General features: G+C 38.5%; 1 protein-coding gene and 1 long non-coding RNA gene across 2 annotated transcripts in view; one reads left to right on the top strand and one right to left on the bottom strand.

The window, feature by feature from the left end:
• LOC150008774 (uncharacterized) overlaps positions 1-22,184 on the top strand; it is a 100,672-nt gene that overhangs the window by 33,304 nt on the left and 45,184 nt on the right. The window contains 2 exon segments of the mRNA XM_090279324.1: positions 9,952-10,062; positions 18,939-19,029. Coding sequence (XP_090135450.1) covers positions 9,952-10,062; positions 18,939-19,029 — 202 coding nt within the window.
• LOC150008775 (uncharacterized) lies at positions 10,305-12,849 on the bottom strand. The gene is made up of 3 exons (XR_016511340.1): positions 12,805-12,849; positions 10,655-10,748; positions 10,305-10,491 (listed from the first exon to the last, which is right to left on the bottom strand). It is a non-coding gene; the product is annotated as an uncharacterized LOC150008775 (long non-coding RNA).

Below are 22,184 nucleotides of genomic sequence, written 5' to 3'. Positions count from 1 at the left end.
AGGTGACACTCTGTACCCAATGAGTAGTAACAACAGTCACACAAACAAACCATCACTCATATATACAGAGGTGGGGTTTTATCTTTTCTTGATGTAACAGTACTTCTATCTAGTCACATTTTTTTTTAATTCTGTTATTCTTATCAAAGAATTGCTTTTGAATTTTCATGACTTGAATTAACCTAGGGTATTCTCAACTATTAAAAAATTACATCAACTCTTCTTAACTATACAATAGAAACTCACATTATCTCAGATACCTAACAGTTGTGATTGAATAGGATTCAGTCCATGTAATATATAAAATAATTTTTTCTCAGTACTCTCCATTAAGCTTACCTTGCAGATCCATATTTGCATGCTCTGGGTGAGTTGTAGGATGGATCCTAATTTTTTGTCATCTCTCTTAGACAATAAAAGCATTGTTGTTTTCTCATTAAAGCTTAAGTGGAATTTAATAATTATAGAAGCACAGATCAGTCTAGTGTGATAATCAAAACTGTTGAGTTCATATCCAATCTCAAGTTTCTCTCCTCTCCCAGCTTGAGCTTGCCTCATCTTGCAAGCATGGATTATTCTTCTTCCCTGTTTCTCATCTCCAGTTTCTATTCATCAGAAATCCCACCTCTATGTCTTCAAATGTGCTCACATTTTTATCTGTTCCTCTTTTCCTCCTTTTCCAATTGAAGGCCAGTCCTTATACACAAAGAAAGTTAAGAACATCTAAATTAATGGAAGGAAAAACATGTGTATCATTTGTAAATCTTAATATTTAAAGATGTCAATTCTTGATCTATAACTGTAATCCCAATTAAAATTTTATTAAAGTATGTGTTTTAGCTTTTGCTTTTGTGGTAATTTTTTTTCAATTAGATTTTAAAATACTTATAGAAAAGCAAACAGCCAAATTATTAAGCTGAAGAATTCTTTCATCCAGGGAAAAAGCCTTTATTCTGACTTAGATATTAAAATGCACATGCATGAATATATTCTTACTTTGATATGAATAAATTTTAGTTAAAGTTTAATCAGTTAATCAAATATATAAATGATGATTTAACAAATAATTCTCTTATTAAGGGAAGGGGAAAGGAAGAGAGTTCACCCAAATGTTGGTGAGATTTGGAGGTGGAAGAGTGGACTCCAAACAAATGGAGAAAGGACAGAAGAAGAGGAACATGATGCTAGAACTCTGGTGACAAAAGATAAAGCTTGCAAATTTTGTCCAGGGTCAACCATACTAGTGCCCTTCAAATTGACAATGAAAAATAATTGTGAGATTAATTATTTCTGTATAGACACAAAGACAGGCAACTTTTTATCCTAAAGCAGCTTCTGATTCTCTTGTTATATTTTTAGAAGGCATCTGGCTTTAAGGAAACAAACGTTTATTCGTGGGGAATGTAGGATGTTTCACACTTTCCCACTCCCACTTTCTTCTCTCTCCTCCCTCCTCTTGCCATTTTTTTTTTCCTCTTCTCTTTCCTGGTCCCCTTTTCCCTACTCTCCTCTTTCTACCTCTGACTTTGAAAAATTAGTCTTAAACAAAGAAATAAAATAAATGGTTACCCTTTTTTTTTCTAAAAAGATCCAACAGGTCTGACTTGATAAGTTTAGCAGATTTTTGCAAAATATCCAAAACCATGACAAACGTTCCATGCCTGTCATTCTAGATAAAAATAAACTGTCATCCCATGCCAGTTTAGTAAAATGTTATGATTTCTTTCATTTTTGATACCTTTGCATCTGTTCAACTGGGAGAGTTAACTGTATCTCATCTTTTCAATATGAAACAAATAAAATGTTTGCATTGCAAATGACTTTGTATTCACAAGGTCCCGAGGATTTGTAACAGGAAAAGCTGAAGCATGTCTACTGTAGCAGAAATGGTACAATACATAGTTAACCTAGGATTTTATGCAATATCGTCCCTGGCTGGTTTGGCTCAGTGGATTGAGTGTTGGCCTGCGAGCTAAGTGTCGCTGGTTCGATCTTCCAGTCAGGGCACATCAGAGAAGGAAAACTCTGACTCCAAAAAACCTCCGCTGCCTTGCGGCATACCTCTTCAGGGGAAAGGCTAAGGGAGTAAACCCCGACAGAAAATCCGGAGCCGGAGTCCCTAAGGCGGTTTGACATTGTAGTCAACACCGGCAACTCCTGCGGCGCACCTGAAGCCAAGCTGTATTGACTCCGTCTTTCCCTTGGACACTTCAGCTGCGAAGAGAGGGGGGGTCTGCTGCATGGGCAACAGCAGACCCTCCATATCACCCTGCCCAGGCTCTGTAGCTTCAGCTTCACTGGAGAGGACACTCCAGCGTCATCGCAAGATGTCGATTCAACACGGGAGGAGACAGATACCGTGTCACTCCCGAGTCGGACTGCACAGCCATTCTCGGCGGTGCAGATAGACTCTTAAGAAGCTACACCATCGTCTCTCAAGACGGACGGCTGCCGACTTATGCAATATCAGAAAGTGCTGCCCTGGCAGGGATTCATGTAGCGGCTGAGTCTACTTCTCCTTTTTTAAAATGTATTCCTCAGTGCTGAAGAACAACCTCTGAAACCCATTGTCTAGTCAAATCTACTAAATGAGTGGTTGAGGGACTTTAAAATTACACATATTTTCAGCACTTCTGACAATCTCATTCACACCATAAAACATTGTTCTGGATGCACTAGAGAGGCTTAATTACACACTGAAGATAAAAGAATAAAGCAGAAGACATGTAGATGGGATGGAAATGATTATCCATAACTATACTAAGAGGGAGCTTGCTTGTAGCTTACATAACTAATTGCCCACACCCAGCTGACATTTGCATGAATATTTTCTATGAAAGCCTCAGTGTTTGTGAGATCTGTTGGCATAAACAAAAGAGCCAGATGTTCCAACTTTGATACCAAGCGAACTTGAAAAGAAAACTATACATTTAGGGGTGGGTAAACCATAGAGGAAATTATGGACAGGCCCATCATTCTGGAAGCTCTCGAAGTTAAAACACTACAGTTATAGTACAATTTTTTTTTTAGATGAAAAGGACAAGCCCCTTTTTAATTATAAGGTTTTCAGATACTGCATTATAAGTAAATATGCATGAAAGGATGAAGTAGCTCAGCACTTAACTCTTTATATAGACTCTAGTATCCTTTTGAGGAAACAAGCTTAGAAAATTATGGTCTTGTTTTTTCTATCATCTCACTCCTTCCTGTGCAATGTAGGATACATACTTCCATCTGCTCCCAAGACCAAGTAGAGCAACCATCTGTATGGTACATTACAGGGTCACCTTGAAATAATTCCCTCCTCCAAGAAGTCCTAATGCCTCATACTTCTACCATAATTAAGTATATAAAGGGAGAATTTCTAGGTTGTGTTAAAAAAATAGAACATAATTAGTATCCTCTGTAATTAAAGCTAAAACAATGAAATAAACTATCAAGAAGAGTTACACTTCAGAAATAATTTCTTTACAAACAGGAATCATTTTCACTGTCATAAAGATAAATACTATAAAAGAGTAAAGTTTGAGTAGACCTTTCTCCAATGGAAAAAAACACATAGCCAATAAGCGCATTAAAAATGTTCAGTACTCATCAGAGAAATGCAAATAAAAACCACAGTGAAATACCACTTCACTCACACTCATGAGGGTGGCTATAATCAAAAAGTCAAAAATAAAAAATACTAGAAAGAATGTGGAGAAATTCAGAACATTTATACAATGCCATTTGGAAAACGGTCTGACCACTTTTCAAAGAGTTAACAGATGTTGAGTCACCATTTGACTCACAATTCCACTCCTAGGTATGTCACCGAACAGCAGGTTGGGGGCCTGCTGCCCACTGCCATCCTCTAAGCAAAATTCCAGTCATGTTTCGTGAAAAAGGAAAAGTCTTTATTCAAAAGCAGTTATTTAAGCCTATCCAGTCACAGCTTTAATTACTTAAGACTATCAATTAAGGGTAAGCTCTAATACCTGGGTTCTCCTAGCTCTTTCCCCTGTTAGTTTTTGTAGGGTTAGTGTACAAACTAATACAACATAATACACAAAAGCTACACAATTCTGGAAGAATGGCAGGCTTCTGCCTCAAAGCCTGCTCCTTCTAGAGCACCCAAAGAATAAACCTCCCACCCTCTGCCAGGCCAACCCGATCCTAGGTGGTGCCCAGAGTTTCTTTCCCTACAACATACCTTCAGTTGGGAAATGCAGGCAGCTGCAGAATGATCACCCAGGCATCCTTGAGGAAGAAGAGCCTGAGAGTGAGCTTGAGGGGGAGCCTGAGACCCAGAGCCAGAGCCAGAGCCTGAGAGCCAGCCAGCTCAGGAGCCAGAAAAGCTCCTGAGCCAAAGAGCCAGACCTCTTTATTTCCACTGGTTCTGTAGGCATTCATCTTCTCAGCCAATCCCGTCCAAGACTGCCTCCCACTGCCTCCACAAACTCCTCCTGTGGCCCTTCCTACTTCTCCCCAGTGATCTTTATCACATCTCTCCATATCAGGTATATACGTAAGACAAAGGAAACATATGTCCGCAAGAAAACTTGTACACAAATTTTTATAGCAGCATTGTTTATTTAAAAAGTGAAAACAATACAAATTTCCCTCCACTGATGATGGATAAACAAAATGTTTTATATCCTTACTATAAAATATCTATTCAGCAGTTAAAAGGAATGTAATACATGCTACAATGTGGATGAATCTTAAAAATATTTTGCCAAATAAATTAAGCCAAACATAAAAAGACTACATATTGTATGCTTTCATTTATAGGAAATGTCCACAATAGGCAAGTCCACAGAGGGGAAAAAAATGGATTAGCGGTGAGCCAAGAGGTTAAATCTCAGTGGTGTTGAAAATGAACTCTTTCCATATTGGATTATTTTAGTCAAAAATTATTGTTTAAAACAGTTTACTTGGGAGAGAAAGACCTGTTATCAGACACTTTGATCTTTGATCATAGTTGTTTATGACTTTATCTAGTAAATTATTTAGCATGTGTTGACCAGCACAAGTAGGTCAAACATTTATCTTCCACTTATAATTCTTTAATTATTATTTACTTTCTCATCTCCAGATTTAATTACTTTTCCTCGATTCTTGTTCTTGTCTTGTTGTATAGACTAAGATTCAAAATGTTGTTATGGAAATTTTTGTGGTATCACTATAGAAATTCTTCTCTTCCTTCATTGATCTTACACTCTTGCTTCCATGCTCTCTGGGATTCTTCTTCTTCTTCTTTATGTTTCCCTTTGGTTCCTCTTTTCCTCCTCTTCCCAAAGGGAATTGTCAAGGTTTTATCTTCAATACTCTGTATTTCTCTCCATAAATTTGTCTCTTTCTTTGTAAATTCTGAATCCATTTCTCAGGCACATCACATATCCTAGGTTTCAAAGATATTTTTCTATGAGCCTAATAGACATTTTCAATTTTCTTGTCCATGGTTATTTTGCTATTATCAGAAAAGTAAATACATATCTTTAACCAATTTTTTTTAAGATTCTACCATGTGCCAGAGATTATGCGAGGCATGAGAAATGCATAAATAAATAAATAAGAAATTTTACTTGCCCATGAGGTCCATTAGGGATACAAAAGCAGATATATAGCGTAGTGAAATATTTTAGGTCCTATGACAGCATTTTATATCTTTTACCCATTTTCAGTTCCTATTTCCATAGTCATATTACAGAACTGTATCCTGATAATATCCTCACTTATCTGCTTAACTTAATCTCTCCCTATTTTAAATTAATCTTCTAAAAACCACTGCATATCTATATTAAGTATATTTTATTGATTATGTTGTTATAGTAGTTCCAATTTTTTTCTCCTTTGCTCCTGTCTTCCCAGTACACCCCTTCTTTCCAGAAATCCCACCCCCCCCCTTAGTTCGTGTTCATGGGTCATGCATGTAAGTTCTTTGGCCCCACCCTTTCTTATATTATTCTTAACACCCCACTGTCTGTTTTGTACCAACCGATTATGCTTCTTAGTCCCTACACCATTTCCCAATTTCTCCCCCTCCCCCTTCCCAGCTGATAACCCTCCAAATGATCCCTATACCTATGATTCTGTTCCTATTCTGGTTTGCTTAGTTGGATTTTGTTTTTATTTTTTAGATTCAGTTGTTGATAGTTGTGAGTTTGTTGTCATTTTAATGTTCATAGTTTTGATAATCTTTTTCTTAAGTAAGTCCCTTTGACATTTCATATAATAATGGCTTGGTGATGATGAACTCCTTCAGCTTCACCTTGTCTGAGAAGCACTTCATCTGCCCTTTCATTCTAAATAATAGCTTTGTTGGATAGAGTAATCTTGGTTTTAGGTTGCTTTTCATCACATCGAATACTTCTTGCCAGTCCCTTCCTGCCTGCAAAGTGTCCTCTGAGAAATCATCCGATAGTCCTATAGGCACCCCCCTGTAGGCAATGCTCCACCTCTCTCTTGCTGCCCCCAGGACTCTGTCTTTATTTTTCACCTTTGGCATCTCAATCATGATGCGTCCTGGTGTGGTCCCCTCTGGGTCCAGTGTACCCAGGACCCTCCATGCTTCCTGGACCTGTATGTCCATCTTCTTCGCAAAATTTAGGAAGTTTTCCTCATTTTTTTAAATTCTTGCTTCCTCATTCTGCACTGGTTGACTGTTTTTTTTCTTCATTATGTTTCAAATCATTGATTTGAACCCTAGTTTCCTTCCTTTCACCATCGGTTTTCTGTGGATTTTTCTTTGTTTCACCTAGCATAGCCTTCACTTCTTCTCTTATGCGTTTGCCATACACAAGCATATCTGTCAAGCCTGTGAGCATCTTTTTCACCAGTGTTTTGAATTCTGCATCTATTAGGTTGTCTATCTCCTCATCTGTGAGGTTGGCTATCTCCTTGTTGCTTAGTTCTCCCACTGGAATCTTGATCTGTTCCCTCTTTTGGGCCATACTTCTCTGTCTCCTCATTCTGACAGGCTCCTGTGTTTGTTTGCCTCCTAGGTAGAGCTGTCGCTCCTGTTATGTTGTCAGGGGCGGAGCCTTAGGGATTCGTCAGTACAGGGCGACCTGTTTCATCACGTTGTGGTGCTGTATGTGGTGGAGGGATCTGAGAGGAAACAATGTCATCTGCCCAGCACTCGCCCATTTTCCAGGCACCTCTCCCACTTCTGCACCAGACTGGTGCCCTCTAGCTGCTGCCCTGGTTGTTGTTCCCAGAGTGGGTAGGTCTGCAGACGTTCTAGGACCATGGGGGCCCTTTAAACAAGTGGACTCTGCTGAGACCAGCAGTTTCTGCCTGCACCCCAACCCCCACCGGTCTGCACAGTCAGAAGCAATGAGGCTTGATTTTCCCGGCGCTGGGACCGTGGGCTTCGAGGTCCAGTGAGGAGCTGGGAACGCTCCCAGGTGTCCCTCCTGACTTTTAAAATGTGTGATTACACTTTCTGCTGGGCTGCCGCTGCTGCCGCCACCGTTGCCACCACCACACCGTGTCTTCTCCACCCTGGCTCCACCCCTCCTAGCTGGCTGGATGAATATTTCTTCTTTATATCTTTGTTTGCTGGACTTCCATGCAGTTTGATTTTCTGGAACTTCTGGTTGTCTCTAGTTTTGAGGTAGTTGCATTCCTTCTTAGTTGTGGAGGGGTTCACAGCATGTCTGTCTATACATCTATCTTGGCTGAAGTCTGCATATCTATTTTTTGTTTACAAACTTTTAATGGCTCTTTATTGTTGAAAGATCAGATACAAATTCCTCATCTTCACCTGGAAAACCCTTTACACACTAGCTAACTGTTCAATCTCCTTCTCCACACTCACCTGACCTACTCACAACCTCTGCTACAGTTTATCTGAGATACTAACTTTTTAGCATGTCTTAAAGTATTATGCTTGTGTGCCTTCGCTCAGAAAAGTTTCCTTTCTTGATGTGATGATTGAGGCTATGCTAGCTTAGTAACAAAAATATATGAATGGCTTAAGACAATAAAATCTCATCTGTCACTCATGTTAATAATCCAATGCAAATGTTCTTCTTTGGACTCTGGCTTTGACCTACATAATGTTTCATTATCCAGGGGCTATTTGTTTGTTTCTTTTTAGTATATTGTCACCTAGGGCTCTTGAAGTTATCTGCATCTGGCAAGCCAATGGAAAAAGAATATGAAGGGTGGTCCATGGGATGTTTTTATGGGCCAGGCCTAGAAGTGGCATACATCACTTCTAGCCACATAATAATGGCTAGAACTCAGTCATAGTGCCTATCCAATTGCAAGAGAGTCTGAGAAAAGCTGTTCAACTGTGAGTTCAGATAGAAGAGGAATTGGTTTTGCACACACCCAGCAGTTTTTGCCACTCTGCCCTCCTCATTACTTCCCACTGTGCAGAATACATTTATTCATCAAGGTCTGACCAAGTTCCACTTCATCTGGAAAGTATTTCTTAACCCCTTCAAATTGGAGTTAGAATTCCATTTTATGAAGTTTTACAAAACCTACCTATTTGTTATTTAATTTAAACTTACTATTCACTGTGTAGTGCATGACTTTTCTTTTTGATTGTGCACATCTTTTCATCCTCAGCAGAATCCTAAACTTCTTGAAGGTATAATTTTGGGTTGGTTATTCACTTATTCATCCATTCAACATGTATTTAATGAAAGAATCCTACATGTAAGACAATATTTAGTACAATAGGGAATACAAAGGTTTATAAAAAGTCATCTCTGGACCTATTTTGTCATTTTAGAATTTGATTCTGAAGGCATTGACCTCAGCAAGCCCTCTGAGTCCTTTAAAACTATGGAGGAATTCATTTAAATGATCAACCATACCATGAGACTTTAATTCATTGCAAGGATGACATCATATAAATGAATAGAAACATCAAATATTATTCTTCACTAACCTTTCTACATTGATCGGCCATTGCTTATCCAAGCAGAGAAGACCCTCCCTACTATTGTAAACTGACTTAGACAAATTGTGGTCATTACTAAAAATATTCAAACTTACGTTACCTCACCAACTGAGTCATGCTTTGAGATTCAATGTCTTTGAGAAGGTTTATGACATTCTAGATAATGAAAGCTTGATATTTCTGCATAATACTCTGCACATCCATAAATAATACACATGCATCCAGTACTGAAATCTAAAAAAAAGGAAATTGGTTCAAACTGAAATGAAAAAGAAAAAATAGATTTAAACTGCTGCCGAATGGAACTATTAAATATATGGGAGGACTTATTAAAATGAACTAACCTTAAAATGGCTTATTACAGTTATTTTTTTTTTGCCCCAATAATATTATGTATTTTACAGTAAGTGCAGATACTAGAAAGCCAGGGGATAAAATAAATAGCAGCTAAAGAGGTCCTCCCCACCTTCCAAAGCCTGAATCCTAAGGCATAGGCTATTTTTGGTTTTCTTTCTCAGAAAGAAGCCTGTACAATGAAAGTAAAAGCAGCTCTTTATTTCTTTTTTTTTCTTTTTTCTCTGACTACTCCAAAGAGCTGTTTTTGCCACAACTTCATAAGTATTTCAATTACGTGTTCCTTCAACAATCCTGCAGAGAAACTCTGCCCCCATCCCCCTTTCTCTAGATGAAGATATTGAGGTTAAGTGATTTTCTCAGGGTTACAAAGAGACCTAGCAGCAATGAAGGAATGAGAACTAGCAGTTCAACCTTCTGGTGGATGAATAGATTGAGTTTCTGAGCAGCTGCTATTATATTGCAAAGAGGCTACGTGGCCGCCTGGCTGAATGTGCAAAGAAACCGGGTCCTGGAAATGAAAGGGAGGCTGCGAGGACAGCATTTTCCTTCTTATTAATGACATAGTCAATTGTTTAAAGTTGGAGGGAAAGAAGGCCCTTTAGAGAGAGTGCTTTCTAAAAAGAGGACAAAAAACGGGGCACTCAATTTGGGACCCTGCCTCAATGAGACCCTTGTTGTCTGTCTACTTACAGACGGCGCTACTGAGGAAGCCGGACTCCAGATTGGAGATGTGGTGCTGGCTATCAATGGCACCGAGGTCGCCAGTGTGGAGCATGCAGAAGCTGTGCGCTTTGCAGGGAAAGGTAGGTGGGCTAGCTATCTGAAGAAGCAGACAGCTGCAATTCACCAGGGAGTTTGAACCTCTGGAAGAGGCAACTGCAGAATGGGTATAACTTCATTCCTCTCCGGAAGCTCCTTTTAATGCTTTGACATGGACATGACTTTTTGTAGGAATTAAATCACATTTCTGACCCATGTTCCTTCTGTATTGATGGCCAGCCACAAAAGCAAAACTAGAAAATGGCAGTAAGCGAAATGTGCTTTATTTAATACCAAAATATTTCCTTAAATTCCTTGTCATGGAAAATAGCATTGTAATGATATTCTCTTTACAAGAATTATCTTCCTTCCTTCTTCTCTTCTCTCCCTCCCTCTGTTGTCTCTTTCTTCCTTTCTCTCTCTTTCTTCCTTCCTTTTTTTCTTTCTTTCCATCCATTGTTAACGTTAAGAGACTTGGGGTTTTCATGTGAAAAAAAGAGAGGAAGGAGAAAATTACAAATTGAAGCTTCTCCAGATTGTCCTAGGGCCACACGAAGCCTGCCCTTAAAGCAATTCTTACACAGATGGAACCACCAAGAATAATAACACATGCCCTGTACCCTTGTGTACACTCACATTAAACTTTGTGGAAAAGCTAATACCATCTTCCTCTCTGCAGGACAAGTTGTTTCCTTTGGTGCCATGTTACAAATCTTTATCTCCCACAGACCTAAAAATATACATCATGAGGTTATTTGGTGAGCTGTCCTATTCAGTGCTTCCCAATAGCTGTATGCATACCTCCCTGTCCCTGAAGTATATTATGGGGCAGTGGGATATTAAAATCTGTGCATTTGAGATAGACTACAGGCACTACTTGCTGAGCAATAGGCATCACTTGCCATTTCTCAGGATGCCACTAGGCTTGGGGATTAGTGACAGTAAAAGACTTCCCTAGAGCAGCCCAGGACAAGAAGGTCACTAATAAATGTTGTGTCCTGATATGCTATTATGGACCTATGTAAAGAAAAAAATTAGCTTAGTTTTGGCTGGTGTGTAGGATTTGTCATATACTAGGTGCACCAGGAATCCAAGGATGCTACCAGTTAGCATGTGCACAACTACTTATAAGTCTTATGTGAATACCTATCTTGTGTGCAGCGCAGATGAGAAATCAAGATAGAATAATAATGATCCTCCTAATGAATTGGTAGTATCCCACACAATATGGGAATTTCATCTCCTTATTTTTAGATTTACCTGTGGCTAGGTTCTTTGTCACAAATGATTATTTTTCTGATTTTTTGAGTTAAATAAAACCCAATTTTAGTAATATTTACACTCTTAGGACTTCTTTTATTTCCCCTCAAGAAACTTCGTATTCTTTATGACACTGAATCATTCAGCCTCACTATATCAGTTCATAGAAAGCAGAAAAAATCTCTAAAACTTGAATGGAGGATTTTCAGATTTCTAAAAGATGATGAACTAACAATGATACTGAAAGAAGAGCTAAATTTAGTGCCCTCATTTTTGCTATTCCTGGCAGCTATTTGTAGGATGGATTTCTCTGCTGTTATAACCTGGCTTCTGCCACACGTTGACCTCCCTTCCCCAGGAAGACACTGACCCTCAGTGAACCTCCCTGTGTCTTTGCCAATCCTTTTCAAACCCAACAGGAGAGAAGCCTTAGAAGCAGAAAGGCAAATTATAAACCTGAGACTCTAAAGTGAGGACAGTAAGAGACATTTCAGAAAACAACATCATTGTAGATGTTTGGAAGGGTGGGATCTGCAGCCAGCAGCAGAAGAGGGCTAAGCGCCTCATAGTGGGGGTAATTGAGAGACCACTTCTTAGTGTTTTCCTCCCTCATATGGCCCTTGTTGGCCAATTCCCCACCACTGAAAGCAAGACAAACAGCAGCACCTGTCATGGACAGTCAATGGGAAACAGTGTGGCCCTTCAGCCCAGCCAGATTAGGAAAATTATTCTTTCTTTCTCAGGCTTAATCTGCACATCTCTAAGACTAATTGAGAAATAATAAAAATTAAAAATGCAAATAAATAAAATAAATATAAAAATAAATAATAAAATAGTTTTTCAAATAATTAAATTCTAATTTGAACAACTATATAACTATATGACTATATAAATTTTAAAACTAGGTAAATAAAAACATTTTCCAAAAACATTTATGATGCCAAAGTAAGTGCAAGGATAAACAGAAAATTTGTACAGAGTAAAAAAAAAAGATATTTATAAACAAAAAGACCACCTCACCTCTCCCCCATTTTCATCCTACTTCATTCACCGTTCAAAAGCCCAGAATACCAGACACTTTATAGATGAGACTTATCCTATTCTATAGTTTTGGTTTGTTTTGTTTTTCAGAAAATAGGAACAAGTGAATGCCTCTCTATTCATTTTCTGAAACTACTATAACTTTGATTCTAGAACCAGGTAAGTATAGGATGAAAACTAAAATAATATGTCCATTTTGCTTATGAAGTGTATAGATGCACAAATTCTAAGAATAAATACTAGATACCTGAATCAAGCTGCTTATTCAAATTATATATAATACATTATAATCAAGAGGATTATAAAGATGGCTTATCATAAGAAAATATCCCATCACAATTTATCGTATTAATGGACTAAAGAAAAAAAACATGTAATAAAGTTAAGCAAATACACAACAACAACAAAACTTTTAATAGGAAAACTTGGCCACACTTCTTCTGAGATTGAGAAAAATAATGTCAATTTTAGCAAACTCTGCTTACCATAATATCAAAGGTCCTGACATCCAAAAACACAAGAAAGAGAAAGATGTACGGTCTAAAAGGAAAAAAACAAAACCATTATTATTTGCAGATTATATAATTATAACAAACTAAATAGACTAATGTTTAGAACTAATTAGAGAAATATTGACTAAGCCAAGGTCTCCTTATAAAATGAGTAGTATTATACCAGTAATAACTGAAAAGGGGGAAAAAGGACAGTAAGATGTGAATAACAATAGCAAAAAACTATAAGATAGAAAATAATTAATTTAATAAGGAATGCACAAGAACTTTATGAAAAAAATATGTACAATTCAACCAAAGTATGTAAAAGAAGACATAAGTAACTGAAGACATACAGTATCTTTATAGGTAGAAAAACATTGCAAACTTCTTAGTTCTCCCAAAATTAATAATAAAATTTTATTTAAAATGATTGAATAGCTTGTCAAACCTATCCTCAAATATGTGTGAAAGAATAACTGTCTACAAATAGCTACATCATTTATGAATAGGACAAGCAATGGCAAAGGAACTTTCTATACCAGATATTTAGGTATATTACAAAACCATAATGATAATAAATAAAAAGTGGTATTGTCACAGAAATAGACCAGTGGGATAGAATAGATTAGAAATCTTAGAAAAGCACTAAATATTTATTAAAGCTTGACCTATGATAAATGTAGCACCACCAAACAATGGGGAAAGGACAAATTTTTTTTAGTACCTTATTTTTATACAGAACTAGAAGTTGGGTGGATTTATACCTTCATATATGATGTCTTATACTTTATACCATATACAAAGGTGGATTTCAGATGTATTAAAGACCACAATCTTTAAGTTAAAAACATAATGTCAATAAATTGTAGGAGAATAACTTTGTTAATGATCAGAGAATGCAAGTTAACAACAAGATGACACTTTACATCTACCAGATTAGAGAGAGAAATTAGAAATTAGATTGTATCTTACTTTGATAAGGATATGAAGAAACGAGAATCCTCATGCACTCTTGTTGGGCTATAGGCATTTCAGAGAGCAATCTGGTAACATCTAGTGAAGTACCTAAAAATCCTTTGTCCTAGCAAATTGCACATCTGGGTTTATAAGCCCAAAGAAGCTGCTGAGAGTACAAATACAATTACATTCTATGCAATGTTCTGTGTGGTAGAGAATATTTAGAGTGACTCTGGGTGACCAATAATATGGTTGGACTTTTATGGCACACTTTGGAACAATAAAGAAAATGTGCATTTAGCCAGCACCATGGATAGATCCTTTAAAAAAAGGAAATAGAATGAGTTATTAGTTTAGTATCATTTATCCAAAGTAAAAAATGATGTGAACTGTGCCTGCAGTCCTATATTAAACATGTTCTATGAATGCCTATTGGGGGGAGCAAAATATGTGAGGAAAATCAGGAATAGAGGGAGAAAATTATGTAAAACAAAACAAAACAAAGGAAAGCTGCAGCCCACTGACAATTGTGTGCAATAACCTAAATGTTGTGATGGGCTGGGCAGTCTGCTCCTGAGTTCAAGAGCAGCAGACAAATACCTCCTGAATGGGGACCTACCCATATGCAACTTTAGCTCCATCCACATTCTAAAGTTTATCAATGGTAATTGTGAAGGAAGGCAATAACAAAAAACAAAACAGGGTAACTGAGACACAGTGGGTCTATGAGAAGAAACTAAAAAAGAAGAAGAACAAAGGGAAAAATAAGATTAAGTTAGTTTAATGTAATGCTTTACACATTCGATTTTGTCAGCCAGCCTATTAATTGGTCGTGGTACATCCAGAATGTACAGAATTTGAAATGAGCTCCTGGGTGTCCTTTTTAAGAGAGAAAGTCACCAACTTATATGAAGAAAGCAATAATCATGAAACAACTAATAGAGCCTTTTGATAAATTCATCTGATGTATAGAGGTCTTGAAATACATACTTACGAAGTATGTATTAAAAGCTTGTTTAAAAATCTAAATATTTCTGCTTGCCTTTTGTATCTGTTTCCCTAAACTTCTTAAAAGTCTGATATCATTTTGACAGCTAGATATTTCTGTACAGTTTCATTCCCATGTATTTAAAACTTTGGTAAAATCCTATTATATTACTGGTTGCTGCTTTGCTGATTTAGATTTATATACATTAAATCACTTTTCTCTAAACATTTAACCTTAAATCTAACAGTATGTCAGACTCACCAGAAACGCTCTTTTAAATACAGAATTCCTGGTGGTGGCCTGCACATGTGTAATTTTAATCAACTCTCCCTGGAGATTCTTTCACAGCTGGCTCAGCATCAGTACACAGCCCAGCAGCTTGGCGGCATGGCCAACATGTTACCTCCATAAGATTAGGAGTCCATTTTGTTAGCTTCCAGTCCAGCCAGCGCAGGTGTTATCATATCTCCCTAGACTCACGTTAGAGAGGGGATCCACCCTATGTTACAAGGTCTAGTTTTCAATAAATCTATTGAAATAATAATTCTATACAATAATAATAATAGAATATAGTAATATAGTATGTATTATAGAATACTATTATATAAAATAAAAATACATGAATAATAATTCTATTCAAAAATACTACAAATCACACCCACCTGTACAAATTACCTTAATTTTGCTGATGGGAAATCCAAAAGAAATTTAAGAAAGTGTTCAGTATCACATCACAAATGACAATAAATCCATGTAAATCTTTATTTAATTAGGTCCCTCATATGTTCTAGTTGGGTTTTTATCAAGCTAGTTACTTGCAGACTCAAATAGAAGATTTAATCATCAAGGAAAAATGCTGAAAAGAAGGAAAGGAAAGAAAAACAATAAAACATAATCAACCTGGAAGTCCTTTGAGTCTGCAAGTGCTCCTTTGTTTCACCAAGAGCAGGCTTGACTCAAAACAAAACAGGAGTGCCTGTCATGTCTGGGACCTCGGCAGCTGAACCCAGAGCTGGCCCACCAAGCAGCCCTGAGGGACAGCGGACGTCTGGCACATTTCTCTTCTGTGCCTGCGAGGCTGTCTGACAGCAAAGGTGCGACTCCAACACAGTTTAAGATTGGTGGCATAATGAGAAGACAGTGATCCAAGAAGAAAGTGTGAATTTGAAAAAGAAATCATTTGTCTCTCTCCTCTAGCTGTAAATAACCTCACCCACAACTCTTTACTTCCAAAATTCTAGGGCAAAGTGAGAGAGAATAAGAGTATGCTAGAGCTTCTCTTTTAAAGGACATCATCACCAAAGAACTGTACTTGCTAAAGACATGATTTTCAAATTCTCATCTCATGAAATGAATAGTTCTCTTGACTCTTTCCCCTCAAGACATTCCCCGTCCCACATCCTTCCTTCCACCCACCCCCCCAAAAGCAAGCAAGATTTCTGGGATGTCCAATAGAGAAAGGCAGTGGTGATGTATGTTCTTTCTCCAGGGTGAAGAGATACTTAGAAAAAGAAGGGTTGGAAAAGCTAATAATTTTGTGGTTGCAAAATACTGGGGTTGAAAATGAAAGCATCCAGGGGAAATTGAATTATAGTCAAGGAAATAATGAAGCATGTGGTTTTTAATAAAGCTAGGTTTATGAGCAGAGCCTCTCAGCAACTGAGAACCGGCCACTCAAACTGTGATTTGACATCACCTGAAAACTTGTACAGATACAAAATCTCGGGCCTCATCCCAGACCTGCCGAACAAAAATATGCATTACAACAGACCCACTGGGTGACTTGCATTTACATTTAGTTTGAGAAACACTGAATTAGGACATTTCAATATTTTTAGGATCCCAATAAATTAATACCTAAATAATAACAAAACCAGGAGGTTTTAATTGTTTGTACATTGAGTTCTTTTCACATGCGCGTGTGCATGCACACACACACCAATGACTACGTAAATAATCTAATTTGGAAATACCATCTAAAGCCTAAAGTCTCTGTGAATGCCCAGGTCCTCCTGGCCCCTGATGGCACCAGCAAAGAGGATAACACCACCATCACCCAATAGCTGTTTGGAATTCAGCAACTCCCCATGCGTCAGGACCATGTCCTAACTCTGAATATGAAAAACTTTCCTTTAGTATGATGACACCATGCTGCAGTAGGACCATCTGTACAGTATTACATTCTAGACACCCCCGCAAAGTAGGAACCTTACATTTATTCTACACTCTTGAACCTGCGTAACTTTAACATACGTATACAGTACCGCAAAATCCCACGATATAGTGAAAAATCCGCGATAAATAATTAATATAATATTTTTTAAAATCCCGAGATACAGTGAGGTCGCAACAAGTGAACCGCGATATAGAGAGGGACTACTGTATCCTTGCCCCAGAGAGAAGGTTTTGGTATACCAAGTCATGTTGATGACTAGCTGAAACTCAGCTGAGCTTGATCAGTATCAGAGAAAGGCACATGCGGTGTGTGTAAGCAAGAGGAAAATGACCTCCAGGGGCAGCCCACTTTGGCAGTACATAAATAAATTGGCAGATGTGTCAACTGCAGGAGTGCAGTTCTTTGGGGACTGAAGTCCAAAGACAAAGACATTTGTGGTTACTGGTCAATCTGGAGCATTTCTTCTCATTTTTCTGGGATGTGTTTTTGACAGGAGCTGAAGGGCAGTTCAATAAATTAAAATGTATTTACATGGCAACGAAGAATTATCTTGACACACAGAGTTATTTAATTACCAAGGTGCTTTGCGTGCTGCTAAAGTTAAGACTGTGTCAGCCTTTCTGGGACAAATCTTTATTTTCAAGGCCATGTGGCTCAGCCAGGAACGATCCCTTGGGTTGGAGCTTGTCATTTATATAAGAGGAGTCTCCTCACTGACCCCCATTTCCATAGACAGCTCTAAACAGACTGGTAATCTCAATGTCAGACATAATGATGAAGTCAGCGCAGCCAAGGCCAAATGTCCCCCTTCAGAGAGGTGGCCCGCCTCTCAGAGGAATTGTAAATGAAGCTATACCCCATTTGCAGTCTTCAAAGCATGTCAGGGTTGCTGTTTGTCTGAATGACATTCAGAGAATTTTCTTGAGGCATCAAGAGGTAGGCATATGATGCAAGTCTGTGTCCATGCCAGTAGCATCAAAGCACAGTGGGTAAACAGTGATCTCATATTATCAGGGATGGGGACAATTTCCCCTGAGCTATGCACCACACTGATCCCATAGGAAAGGAGGTCCAAGCTCCAAGAAAGGCACTCTAAGAAGTAGAGGACAAGCACCTGGAAGCTTAGGGTCCAATCCTCAGTGCTAAGTTGGGTAGCAAGAAAAAGGGATAAGAAATACATGCCTCAGCTGTCCTAGAATTTCGTCTACTTCCAAGCTCAAACGTTGGTCATTGATTTTGACTTGAGATAATATTGATGACACTATAGATCAGCAGGGGTTTAGATACCCCCTTGAACCCAGGTCAAGGAAGCTCATTGAATAAAAGTGAAATAGGAAAGCCAAACATCATCTACCTTCCTTCTTAGGATGTAAATCCAATCATGTTAAAGATTTCACTTGGCATTATTACAGACAGTAAGAAAAAACAGACTTGAGTTGTTCATGATCAGACCCAACAAGGCCGGGTGGTGGAAAAGGGAGAGTTCTGCACCAAAAGCCAGGAAACCTGAATCCATCTGATTCAAACCCTTATGAGCTGTGGGTCCTCAAAAAAGTCAATCTGTCTCCCCAGCTTTTATTTCCCTCATCAACATGAGGGGTTAAAGTACTAAAGAATTCTGATTCATCCCAATTGGAGGATGCTATTTCATTTTTTCCATTTATGAAAACTATCACCTCTTTTTCATCCATTCTTTTTGAAAAGCGACAATCCTTCTAGTTGATTAAAAGCTTTAGCCTCTGCACTGGCTGGTGTGGCTCAGTGCATTGAGTACTGACCTGGGAACCAAAGGGTTGCCAGTTTGATTCCAAGTCAGGGCACATGCCTAGGTTGTGGGCCATGTCCCCTGGTAGGGGTGCACGAGAGGCAGCCGCACATTGATGTTTCTCTATATTTCTCCCTCCTTTCCCACCTCGCTCTAAATATAAATAAATAACTTTTAAAATAGTAATAACATTTTTTAAAAGATTCACTTCCTCAATCATTCCAAATTCATTCCTTTAGGCCCAGACATCTTGACTTTGGTGGTCGGATCTGACATTAGCCACTGTCCCAACACACCTTGGCCTGCCTTCACTATTACATACATAAGAAGGTAAATTGAGGGGAGGTGGAAGCGTTGCAGTGGTTAAAAACAAGAAAGCTTTGGAAGTTATTCAGTCCATTAGCAAAGTATTGTCTTGTAAGGTGGTAGGAGTCTGGAAACAATGTTCTGTTTTGTGAATTTAAAAGAAATTTTCTTTCTTCAGAGGTTCAGAGAGTTGTAATTTATTTTCTCTGTGGCTGCGTAAATCAAAGTTGGCATAAGTTTCTATCTCATTTATTTCTATTTTCAGATCCTCTGTGAAAACTTCCTTATCAAAGCCAGGAAAATAAGAACCAAACTGCATACTTAGTACCCTAGAGAAATCAAGGTGGGCTAAGGCAAAGCACAGCTAACATTGCTCTGGACCACAGTGCCTGGGCACCGTTCCCTAGGTTACAGAGGCTGATGTCAGCAAGGCTTCTGAAGCAGAGCACCCGAGAAGCCACCTGGAATACTTTGCTTCATTTCCCAGATTTCGTTAGCACAGTGATTTCTAACTATAGGTGAAGGTTGGAATCTTCTGGGGAATATTCTCTAATTCTGCACACTCAGTCCTCCTCCCAGAGGTTTCTCAGTCAGTAAGTCTGGCACCGGGCCTGGGCCTGCTGGTCCGCGGAAAGCACTTCGGGTGCAGCTCAGGCAACCAAGCTGCGGGGCGTGTCTTGTCAGCACAAGTGTTTTCTTAACCCTATGCGATACCGGGTTTAATTATTTTAATCTGATGCAAACATAAGAGTCAGAGATTTCACATAGAAATCCCTATTTCCAACTTCTCTTGAAAATTTTCTGAACATCTGGTGGGGGCTAAATAGTGACTCCCTGTCCTAGGAGTGTAAACGGTCCTGTTCAACAGAGAGCCCACTGCTTCCCGTGTCCCACCCTGTTGACTTCACTCCGAACCACGTGTTTGTGACCCACAGTTAATACGTGTTAAAAACAGGAGTTTCGGTTGTTTGCCTTAGTCATGAAACAATCTTATTATTTCGACCTTTATTTTACATTGCCCTAGTTGATTCATTTTAAGCTTTTTGTGTGTGTTTTATATATATATATATATATATATATGTATATAATGACCTTAATTCTTTTCTGGAACAAGGAAAGGAATATATCAATATGGAAATCAATACATTTTTTTTAAATGAGGGATTATTTTGCATACTGAATCATTGTGAAGACTCTGTTCCAAAATCATTCCTCATTTATTTTTGACATAGACCAGGAGGTGTCTGCCTTTTGTGCCAATATGAGATGTACAGCTACTTTGCAAAAACTTTGTCTCCCTCCAGTGCAGGAAAATAGGATTCTCTGTAATCAGGATAAGAAATGATGGTCCAGACTACTTCTCTGTATTCTGAGTATTAAAGTAGAACAGACCAGAGGTTTCCAGCCTGGGTACGCTTCAGAAGCCCCTGAGGAATTTTCCAAAGTACACAGCGCAAACCATCTTTTTCCTCCTTACCTCCCGAGTGGGGTCCTAGAAACTGTATTCTTTTTCTGAGCTTTCAAGGAAATTATGATAGAATTAATCTGTAACCTGGGAGAGTTCCACAACAAAGTTTATTTCCGTCTATAGTCAGAAGGAAAAAAATAATAATGCAAGCTTGCTAATTTTTCTTTCATGGTTCTTTATCCTGAGATTGTGTTATTTCTACCTCCTGGTGATAATTTTTGCTTCCTCTCATGAAATAGTGACAGCAGTAGATGTAGCTTTTCTTTAATGGCCTTCCTCAGCAAAACAAATGCATAAAAGAAGCTTTATGTCAAACGCCCCATATTTTAAAATTCCTGGTTCTTGAAAGTCAGAATGGTTCCTGGAGCCAGTGTTTTAGGCTTGGGTTTGCCAGGTGGTGATCACGGGACTGGTGCTGTCTGCAGATGTTATGTTTGGCTTGCACAGTGTTTTTATAAACTTTTTAATTAAATGCATTCAGGTGAACCATGTGCTATCCAACTTGCCATAATCCCTGCTCCCCTCATTTCCTTGCACTGAGCCTAGTCATTTAAATTACCCACTAGGCCCTGTAGGGATTTGAGTATATGAATCCTGGGGTAAAATTTATGTGAAAAAATTAGTCATATGGTGGTATAGCAGTTGGAATTTAAAATAGATTTTAAAAAACTGCTTCTAGTCCTCTTTGGAAAAGAAATGTAGATCTTAGAGTAAGTTTGAACACAGCTAAGAAGAAACAATTTGAGTAACTATAGTTGGGATCATCATTGCCACAGTGGTAAAATATAAAAATACAGCTTCATTTTGTTTATAAAGGGCCAAAATCAGATCCCTTGTGGTGCTACAGATTCCATAACACATTATGCCTGATCTTTATAATAGATAGCAATGACTGAGAAGAATTAATGGGGCATGATAAGAACATAACAGAATAAATTAGCAGAAAATTAACTCAGCCATACAGTGTTTATTCATGCAACAAATATGTATTGAGTGCTTTTTATGAGCCAGGCATTATGCTAAGTACTGGGAACACACACACACACACACACCAGACATTGTACCTGCACTGTTTGTGCTTTTGGTTCCATAGAAAAGACTGATATTAGGACAAGGATTCACAAATAAATATAGAATTGTGGTTGGTACGTAAGTAAAATTACAGAACAGGAGAAGAGAATTGTAGCAATCTGGATCCAAGAGATGCAATCACATAGTGATTTAAACAAGTGAAATCTAATATAAAGTATTACTAAATTGTAATAAAAGAATGGTTACATGCTGTAAGAAACTATGATACCAAGGGAGAGCACCTGAGGAAGGACAGAAAAAGGAAATCCCTCTCTAAGGCCGAGGATTCTGTTCTCCTTGAGAAACATAGGCAAACCCACTGCGTGGCAGAGCAACTCACTGGTTTGCTGGGTCAGAGCTAGTCTGCAGTGACAGGGCCAACAGGAAGCAGCCCTTTGAGCGCGGATGAGGCAGGTGAATTGAAAGCTGAAAGCTAGTGCATGGGTGTGTAAGGGGAGCAGGGATGCTGTGGTACCAGGAGGCCTGGAGCCCAAGATGTCCTGTCGGGAAGGCCCTGTCTAGACGACAGTGGTGAGGGCAGACAAACCTAGGGGAGAGGGGAAGTGAGCAGAGGAATCAGGGCCCCAGCGCAGGCAGGACACCTGGAGCACAGGATGTCCATGTGGAAAGGGTCACAGGA

The sequence above is a fragment of the Furipterus horrens genome, unplaced genomic scaffold (assembly GCF_987537825.1).
Source record: "Furipterus horrens unplaced genomic scaffold, mFurHor1.1.pri manual_scaffold_5, whole genome shotgun sequence".
Taxonomy (NCBI): domain Eukaryota; kingdom Metazoa; phylum Chordata; class Mammalia; order Chiroptera; family Furipteridae; genus Furipterus; species Furipterus horrens.
The sequence above is the reverse complement of the archived record's forward strand: the minus strand, read 5'-3'. Positions and strand labels throughout refer to the sequence as shown.